This window comes from Gavialis gangeticus, unplaced genomic scaffold, assembly GCF_001723915.1.
Source record: "Gavialis gangeticus isolate Ggan-Ray unplaced genomic scaffold, GavGan_comp1, whole genome shotgun sequence".
Lineage (NCBI taxonomy): Eukaryota > Metazoa > Chordata > Crocodylia > Gavialidae > Gavialis > Gavialis gangeticus.
This window is the reverse complement of record NW_017728992.1, coordinates 155,745,775-155,755,934: the sequence shown is the minus strand read 5'-3', so window position 1 is coordinate 155,755,934 and position 10,160 is coordinate 155,745,775. Positions and strand designations below refer to the sequence as shown.

The 10,160-nt window shown below is 37.7% G+C and overlaps 1 protein-coding gene and 1 long non-coding RNA gene across 3 annotated transcripts in view; both read right to left on the bottom strand.

Moving 5' to 3' along the window:
- Window positions 1–706: 706 nt before the first annotated feature.
- On the bottom strand, window positions 707–2,977 carry LOC109305052. Its single transcript, XR_002099546.1, has 2 exons — window positions 2,416–2,977; window positions 707–1,121 (listed from the first exon to the last, which is right to left on the bottom strand). It is a non-coding gene; the product is annotated as an uncharacterized LOC109305052 (long non-coding RNA).
- Window positions 2,978–4,514: 1,537 nt separating this feature from the next.
- The window catches only part of DPY19L4 (dpy-19 like 4 (C. elegans)), an 86,600-nt gene continuing 80,954 nt past the window's right edge, over window positions 4,515–10,160 (bottom strand). For both annotated transcript variants that reach the window (XM_019527946.1, XM_019527947.1), the window contains one exon: window positions 4,515–7,497. In XM_019527946.1, coding sequence (XP_019383491.1) covers window positions 7,333–7,497 — 165 coding nt within the window. In that variant the 3' untranslated portion in view covers window positions 4,515–7,332. The remainder of the gene's footprint in view (window positions 7,498–10,160) is intronic.

Below are 10,160 nucleotides of genomic sequence, written 5' to 3'. Positions count from 1 at the left end.
GACTCCGCTGCCCACTTCCCCCCAGGTTGAATATGACCTTTAAATAAAGGTGTGTGCAAGTATGCAAAGATAATTCCTCCATTAAGCTCAAATTTCAGTCCAGCTAAACAAGCACAAAATGTACCAGGAATAGCCAGGCTAGCAGCACAGCTGCTACTTTTCACCGCCCCTTATGGTACTGCTATTAACCATTTCTGACCATTTAATGTGAAAGCATTTCTAGAAATCCAGATTAAATTTAATTGATTCCAAGTTTCATATAAAAATATAGTAAAATCCTACAAATCACAATCTGATTTCAGATGCCCTCATTGTACTAGTAGTGCCCTATAAACACAATAGCAGGAATCAAATATAATTTTTACAGATAAAGATTCTATAAAACAAGTAGATTAGCTGAAGCAAAATGTTTTGGTTCAGTACTTCAATTAGTATAGTAGTTCAGGTTCCTTCATTCTTGAATTTCTTTTTCTTTAGCAATTTGATATGAAGCATCTTTTACTTTGCTGGTAAACTTTATATTTATTATCAATTTCTCAACATAGCTAGTCACAGGCACTGTGATTTATGAATCCACTGCTGATAGGCTGGATACTACTCAAATGCTATAAAGGAGTACTATTCTTCCCCAAGAGAGGCAAACGTTTGAAGTACTGAATACAGTCTTTTAACTTCTTGAAAAATATTGTGCAAGCAAAGAACAAAATGAAAATACAAAAAACAATTTAATACTGTAATATCAGAACAAGCAGGTTATGTTACCATGAGCTAAGGAAGTTCCTTCCTGATTTGAGGTCTTGAAAGCAGAAGTAAAAGTTTGTCTCAAGTAAGCTATGTTAATTGGCTTGAACTTTTTTTTTTGCACCTATGAAAATTCTACCAGAGGAGAAGAAACTACTAAATCCATATACTGAGAGAAATCAGTCATAGAAGACAGTCAAAACAAATAGTAATGAATAGAACAAATAGTTCCTTTTAGATTTCCTGTTAAATATCTGCGCATGAGGAGGTATATTCATTATGCCATATATACTACCACTAAATGTGAACAAGAATTAAAGCATTAACAGTAAGATGTTTAATTTCTCAAAGTACAAAGTTGAAAACTTTTCATAATTCACCTCCTTCCTGTGGCAGGCCAGTAGGGGGTGCTCCTGCATTGAGTCACCCACCTCACTGCACCCAACCACCTTCCAGGCTCCCAGTGCCTCCCTGGTCCGAGCTCCTTCCTGGAGCACACCCGCTAGCCTGGGGACAACACTGCCACCACCCAGGGATGGGTTTGATTCTGGCTCTGTGCACCCTGGGAAACACAGGCCTAGTAGCCCTCGAGGGTACTTGATTCACTTTAAGAACTTGGGATGCTTCCCTCAGTCAGAAGCACAAGTAGTGGTCTCCCTTAGTCAGCTGAACCAAGGGGACCCCAAGGCATAATGTAGACCCACTCCCAATAAGTCTCCCATGCTAGGTACAAAGGAGAACTTTACTGGTTACAAGGGATAGGGTTGGAATAGGGTACAGGTTACAGCAATATCAGACAAATCCCAAAAAGCAAACTGAGTGGCTGGGGTAGCCTTTGATCATGCATCTGAGTTACTGCAAGCTATATATATAGTTAGATCTCAGGTAGCTTACTCACAGGTATCATCCAGAGGCAGGTGGAGATTCCCTCTGGAGGCAGGCAGTTCCTTGATCACGAGTTTTGAGAGAGCAAGAGAGAGAGCGCGCGCAAGTTTCAGATGGTCCAGCTCTTCTCTCTCTGAGTCTTCCTCATAGCTGCTTCCCCCCCTCCCAGGCAGTCCTTAACTTATATAGCCCTTCTGACCTCATTTGCCTGGTCCCACAGAGGCCAGCACCTGTTGGCTGTCAGCCAACCAATTTGAAATGCATCACTAGCTGCTGGGCAGACTGACAGTCTCTAGCTCCCCAGGGACCCCAAGCCCCTCACCCAGGTATGTGATGCCAGTCACATAGGCAGAGGGAGCAGGTTTCCCCCCTCCCTCAGGAATGTATCCAGCTCAGATTACCTAAAGAAATAGGGTAAGGTGTGTACCCTCTATAGGGCCCATCTTAACCAAACTGTCACAGAGCAGAGTTTTTGGGGAGAAACAGAGGTAACGTTTGTCTCAGGTAATCTATGTTCATTGGCTTTAACTTTTTTTTTTTTGCACCTATGAAAATTCTACCAGAGGAGAAGAAACTACTAAATACATATATTGAGAGAAATCAGTCATAGAAGACATTCAAAACAAATAGTAGTGAATAGAACAAATAGTTCCTTTTAGATTTCCTGTTAAATACCTGCGCATGAGGAGGTATGTTCATTATGCCACTAAATGTCAACAAGAATTAAAGCATTAACAGCAAGATGTTTAATTTCTCAAAGTACAAAGTTGAAAACTTTTCATAATGCACCTCCTTCCCATTAGATAATTAGAAAACCTTTATACAATTTTGTCAAAGGCAGAATTATTCATGTATTGTTTTGTCTCGAAATCTAAAAATGTCACTAGTTCCTATAACGTATCTGAACTAAGGTACTAGACAATGTTAAAACTTTACACATATTTGGCCCCATATTTGGCATTTTTAAGCAACTTTTAAAGATCATGACAACATAATGGTGATAAATTATTCTGGTCTCACTATTAATGTAGAAAATGTTACACACACACACACACACACTCTCTCTCTCTCAGCTTCCCTTTAGAACTTCAGTTTGTTTTCTAAAATTCAATTTTAAGAGGAGAACATGATTATACTGCTTTATGATACGGTATTATTTCAATTAAAGTATTGCTTATATTGAAATAAGCTCAGTTTTTTGCTTCAGTCTATTCCAATGTACTTTGATGTCTATTTGCCTATTAATAAATATGGGACTTAGAAATGTAACTGTCATTAGAAGCAGACAAAACTCTTGGGTAGAGGCAATCTTTGATTAGACCAACTAAAATAGTAGCAAAAAAAATTCTTTCTTTGCAAGCTTTTGGGTTCAAATACTCTTTGTCGGCCAATTAGAATTCAAAGATTGTAAGAGTTCTCCCAGGTAGAAAAGAAACTTCATCTTGCACCGTGGAAGTAAAGGATGGTACAGTTCCCCTGGGTTTCAAAGGACTTTTGCCTCCCCTTGCAAGATGAAGTTTCTCTTCTACCTGGGAGAACTTTTACGATCTTTGAACTCTGCTCTGCCTGATGAACGGTGCTTGGACCAGACTGCTTGCAAAGAAATAGTTTTTTTGATACTATTTTAGTTGATCTAACAATTGGATGCTTGACCCAAAGCTGTAAGATTTTGGCCCTGGGACATTACTTACATGAGTAAGGCAAACAGAAGATTTGTTCATTAACAAGTAAATATTATATATCAATAAGCAACAATGCAAGTTATGACTAACTAGAAAAAACAAGCATTCACTAAACACTATACTTTTGTTTCCTAAGGATAGAAGCTATGGTAGTTGACAATACTAATTTATTTTGGAAGAAGTGAAAATATTTTTCCAGTGAATTAAATAGTTAAGAAAAGTATTAGATAATGTAGACATGGCATTTTAGCCATTACCTGGCTTGCTGTCACTATTTTAGTTCCATACTCTTCCTAGAAAATATGCACAATTGTGTCAAACTGGTAATTTATGATTCTAAGTATCCTCTAAGAACTGGGCTGAGATTGCCGGTCTCATTTCACTTGTCACCTGACTAAATTAGAACCTAGATATAAGGTTACTGCATAAAAGCACTATCTTATTTAGTAACTAGGTTACTATCTAAGCACTACGATATTTCAAAAGATAATTTTGCTATTTATTGACACCAAGAACTGTATTATGAATTACGTGTTAATTGTAGGAAGGAGGATGTCCACCAGCATAATGGCAACAATATACCACATAAATTCATTTATCTTTTTTTCTAAACTGGTGGAATCAATGATAGTAAACAAAACGGCTGACATATATATAAGCTGCACCATTCAATGCAGCTGCGTACTCTAATTGGAAAAGGGTGTTAAGATGAATAGTTACAACCTCAAAAAACAGAAGAGACATTGCTTTAAAAAATCTTCATAAAAATAAACATGAATTAAATTATTTTTATGTTTAGTGAAATTTTTCAAGGCACATATTTCAACTGGACTGCACATCAACTGCAAAACAGATTGGAATTGTTTAAAAGTTTTCCCCAGCCTCAGAACTATGAGTTTTAATCTTTCAATAGGATGGCTGTCCTACACAAAAACAAGTTAGGATTATGCCCAGTATAAGCCTTCCTGGGAACACCAGGGAACTTATCTTCTCTGTGGGCAGTACGAAACAAAACCGATCTTTATGTCATAGGCCGATTAGCAACTGGATTAAATATTCAAATCTATTATTCTCCTGTAAAAGATAATTTTTAGGTTTATTATTTTAAAATGTTTTGCCTTCTAATTCAGTAACATATTTCAAGTTACAAAACTTGTCTTTTCCATTTAAGACTAATGACCCAATGTTGCTGTAACCATTTTTTTTCTACTATGAAAATGTTAAATATCTGCCTAATTTGGATTCTCCTAAAGCAGACAATTAGTAGCAATATTACTATTTAAACCATGACAATGCTATAATAACTGTACTGTCACAGTTCAAAAGAAGATGCAACATGTTTACTCAAACATATATAAAGGCCAGTGTGCCCCACAACAAGATTTTTTTCCTCATAGATGTGTGGAATGATCCTCAGTTATATTTTTCTACACACATATGTATTCACACCATGTATTACTCACTGATATGTATATAACCAAATATCAATCTCTCAATGCAGTGACACAACAGGCAGTTCATTTCAGGACAGTTAGAATACTGTATCTTGAATGGTAATATAAGGCATGCAGTCATAGGCTGTGACTTCTGGTACCCAAGAAATGCAAGTCACCCTGAACTTTGCTATGTGGAATGCGTTATTGCTATTATGAAATGATTTCATGAACAGGTCAGCTTATGCACTACCTGAAAACAAAACACAGATATGATGATCCTGAAGGTCAAATCAATACACCACAATTGCATATGGAGTGTTAGAGTTATTTCAATATACTAAATGCATCTACATTCATTCTAACACACACAGACTATTGAAAAAAGCTCCCACATCCACACACCAGCTTAAGTTAATGCATTAATTTACTGTAGTAACTGTAATCTGTAAACTGAAGGGTTTAGGCACTAAAAATTAACATATTAAAATGTGAAGATTTAACTATAGGCACGATGACATTGTTTGCAACAATAACACTTTTTTTTTTTTTTTTTTTAACAGGCAGCTCCAGTTGCTTGATAATAGCTTGATTGTTTATATGATAAACAAATCTATGTGCATAAAGCAGATGGTAAACATACACATGTACCACATTCTTGCACTATAAACTCACTTCAAAGAAAGTTAAAAATATTGGATTTCTATTTTTCTAGTAGACACAGAATGATTTTGCAGTTCTTACAGAAGTGTTCTGATAAAACAAAATAACATCAGAAAATGCTGATGTTGAGCCCCAAATGCGTCATCCATATCATTCTGGATGTTACCATTTTTTGCTGAGTTCTAGGCAGGGTTCCAATGGAATCCTGCCTGGATTTCTTACGCACTGCTCCCTGGAAGAGAGCAGATACTTCCAGAGTTCACAACTCTGGGACAGACCTGGTTCCAGGGCCAGGGTGCCCGCTTTCAGGATCTGATCTGGAGCCAATGTCTCTAGAAACATGGGCTTCCTAGCTGGAAGATTAGTTCTAGAATAGAGGGCTTTTTGGCCATTCCTTGAGGCTCCTCAGTGCATTTCACAAGTTTACTGCTGAAAACAGAAACTGACAATATACATTTTTTCAGGGAGCTTCCAGTTCATGGGAAACTTTTTTAAAAAGTTTTTTTTATCCCATTCAGACTGAAGCCAAATTTCAAAATAAAAAATTCCCCTGATATTGGAAACCCAAATTTTGCCTAACTATTCTTTGAAGCAAAGCCTCCATTCTCTTTTGCTGTGTTTTTTGTTCAGGGCTAGAGTCAAGCCCCAAGGAGGAAGGAAACTGACATCCATTATCACCCAAGTACAGCTAGTAACAAAATAAGCTGCATGCACAGAAAATTTATTACAAAACCTCGTTAGAGGCATATAGAGCAGGAATAGCTAGAAGAAAGCAGAAAGCTTTGCAAAGTTAAAAAACACTTTCGTTCAGTTTTAATTACAGCCATATATTTGAAAGGACACAGTGGCAGAGTGGTTAAGGCATCTCACTACAGTTACTGAGGCACAAGTTTGAGGCTTGCTGCAGTAGGCTGCTGCTATAACTGGGTACCTCAGACTGGGAGGTCAGAGGCAGTCAGATATGCATGCCTGCCATATCACTCTTGTGCACTGCTGGCTATGGAAGCTCATGTGCCTTAACCATGCTAGCCTGATTGGTCTTCTAAAGTCCAGAGGACTTTGAATGAATATACTTTTAAAATACCTAGGTATCAGATATTTTAAAATGATCTTTAACCATGATGGGGAATTAAAAATAAGACGTGGCAATATTTTAAACAGAATGAGCTATCTACTAAATTGCATGAAACGAGTTTGTAAATACACTGACATGCATACAGCATCTAATATGGACAAACCCCAAAGACTCGAGCTCCAGACAGACATCTGTGTCCACACACTGAAGTCAGTGTAGCTCCACGTGAACGGACACCTATGCCCAAATCTTTAAGAATCTGGCTCAAGTAAGACCAGTGTTTCTTTCTTATGCAAATACTGTACCTACACACAAAATGTGAACATGTGCAAGATGAACACAATAACATATACGGAAGGACATCAATGGGAGCAGAAAATGAGTGGATTCTAGTGGACTCTCACAAACACTTTGATTATATCAAATGCTAAGAAAACAACATAGTATAATGGTAAATTTATCACTTCCTTAATGTCTGAACAGGTTTTTTTTATATTTACCAAAGTAGGTTCATGTAAGATATTTCTAATTATCTGCTGTAGAATTTTGTTCTTGAACATTCATATTAATGACTTTTCATTAATTTAAAAATGGGGAAAAAACTGGGAAGACAAATATAAGAACACGGAAGACTGTCACACTTTGTCAAGACCACAAAACTGACAAGTTCTCACATTTCCTTTAAGATGGGGCTTGTACTTGTTGAGCTGTAGTCCACAGAATTTCTGTTTGGTAAACTAACACAGTGAGCACGCTCCCATTCCTATCTGCAAAGAATGTTTTGTACAAGAGGAACACCTCTTACTTAAATTCCATACAGCGTCAATCTTTGAAAAGAAGTCTCCATGACTTTTCACGACTGAAAGGATATCACAGTGTTGATCCTATATACAAAGTAGGATCTGTTCCAGTATACACGAGTAAAATAATTCACATATGGAGAATGATTCATTTTGATCTCATGACAAAATCGTCCATACTTTGAGTAGGTATAACTCTCGTTTTCATTGCAAACCATCTGTTAAAAGGAGAAATAAAGTTAAATAGGTTGAATTTGTTGAGAGAAATCTAAATCTCAGAGCACATGACTAATCTTTCATTTCTGTATTATACATTCATTATTATTATCTCTACTGGGATTGTAACTGGCTGGTTTTTTTTAGGGAAACAACTAAAGGGAAGTGTGAGAATTAGGTTGTACTGCTGCTAGAATAACAGACATAGAAACGGAAATATTTTCTCCACAAAAAAGGCAGAGCATGAGCAGCAACAAGAGAAGTCATCTACACATCACTCTTCCACCCTATTGCAAATCTGACTTGCAGGTGTCCTCCCTGAGGATGAGACATTCACTTTCAAAGCAAATTAAATCACTGAACTCTTTTTGGGGACTAAAACTATGATTATTGATCATAGCAGCTTTACACCAGATGACCTAAAAGCAAAAGGCTTCTCATCTAACCAATTCTTCTCAAGCCATTCAGCTTGCCCGTCTCTTCTTTTGAAATGCACACATGCATGGAATTACCTGATTTTAAGGAGAGACTTGCATTAAATCTTCAGCTACTGGATTAAATCTTTATCCACTTTACATGCTAATTTTGTAATAAGTGACATGAATACCACTTTCTCAAGCTACACTAAAACGATCAGTTTTTAAATGATCACAACTTCAAACCACATCTTTAAGTTAAGCAAATCAGTTCTGTTCAAATCAGCTATGAAAACATGCCAAGCCAATTTAAAAAGCAAACATGATTCTACAAGTTACTCCTATCATGTTGGCCACTCAAAAGCATCCTCTGCTTTAACCATGTTTAAACCAAGTCCTCAACACAATGTGAATCAGGTCATACACGCAAATGGAAAGTGTAGTATGTCCTATTGGAGAACCATCAGCTAATTTCAACTGAAACTGAAGGCAGAAAGCTGTGTTTTCTGTAAATTTATAGCTTTTATTTGTACATATACAGGACAGAATTTATGAAAAAAAAAAGTAAATGGAAGTAAAATGGGCAACTCTCAGTTGAAAGTCTCCCATTCTCCTCCTGACTGCAACAACCCTAAATTACCTCTCTCAAAAAAACCCCCAAACCTTGGACAAGCTAAAGTTTAACAGACCATAGGAAAAATATTAGATTTTTTGATTTTCCATCCCTTTCCACTCTGAGTCTATACGATGAAAAGAGATGAAAACAAATGGGCTTTAAGAAAACATTTGAAGCAATGATGTTTAAACAGATTAAAAGAGGAAAGCTGTTACAAACAGAAGGCAAAGGTCTGTAGCTGAAAGTGAAGGGACAAAAGTAGGTAGAGTTTAAAGTAAAACAGAAGTAAAGGTAAAGACAGAACAGAGCAGTAGAAGTGAAAGTAGTTGTTTCAGGAAGGGAGGAAAAAGTAAAATTTAATCACAGCAAGAACTAAACTAAGACAGTCAGCGGTTAAGTAGTGAAGAACGGGCATTGGGGGATTTGGTGATATTAAAGAATAAAAACTAACAGGACGCAGACTATGACATAGTGGAAGAACAAGAAGTTTTAAAGTAACATTGCAGTGCAAGACAGGGAAGACAGTTAAGTTATCAATGGTAAATAAAGAGAAAAAACAGAAAGAAGAAACATTCAGCTTTGGGAAGATGGAATTTGAAATGTCTGAGTCATTTGTACCAAAGGTTTCACATAGGATCTAGCCTACATCATGCAAGAACACAAAATGAGAGGACTCCAACTTGCTTATATGCAAATGAAAAGTTAAAACGAAACATCAAAAGCAAGTACACTGCTTTGCTGCTCCATGTCAAAAATGAGTCACTTTCGCCATGCAACATTATTTTTAGCGTTTTTTAAGCTGCAAATTAACCTAAAGCATTTTGTTTTCTTTCAGATGGGTAGAATGCTGCCCCAAAACCTTAATTCTGGATGCAGGCAACCTTTGACTCGTCTCGCCTTAGAAACTTGGTTAAGACAGTCACTTTGGAAAATGACTTTACCTTCTCTAATGCTGCTTTAGGAAGGTGCTTTGAAACGATCAAAAGGCTCATTAAAATTAAAAATGCCCCAGATATAGCAGAGTAACTGAGTTCCAGTCTCAACCCACTGCCCCAGAAAAAAAACACTGGATGATATACACAGACTGTAAGAAAACCTGGGAAGGGCAGATTTAACTAAAAGTTACGTTCCTGTGAGAGTAAGGACAATTCCTCACAGACAGTTGTCTTTTACAACATTATATCATTCCCATCTGTCGCCAGGACCCCTCGACACGCGAGGTCTACTCCCTACCTGGAGCAAAGATTCAGGATGTGAAGGGGATGATCCAGGCCGTGATCCAGCCCACCGATCACTACCCCATGGTCCTAATCCATGTGGGTACTAATGATGCGGCCAGGAGAAGCCCTGATCACCTGATGGCAGACTACCACACTCTGGGGGGCATGCTGAAGGAGGTAGGTGCGCAGGTGGTTTTTTCTTCTGTCCTACCAGTGAGCGGACGTGGAAGACAGCATGCGACGTGCATGGCAGAGACCAACTGGCGGCTTCAGGAATGGTGTCTCAAGGCAGGCTTTAGCTTCCTCGACAACGACCCGCACATCACGACAAGAGACATGCCTGGATGGGATGGGCTCCACCTTTCCCCTAAATATAAGTGTGTGTTTTCTTCTAGGTTGGCGGATCTCCTCCG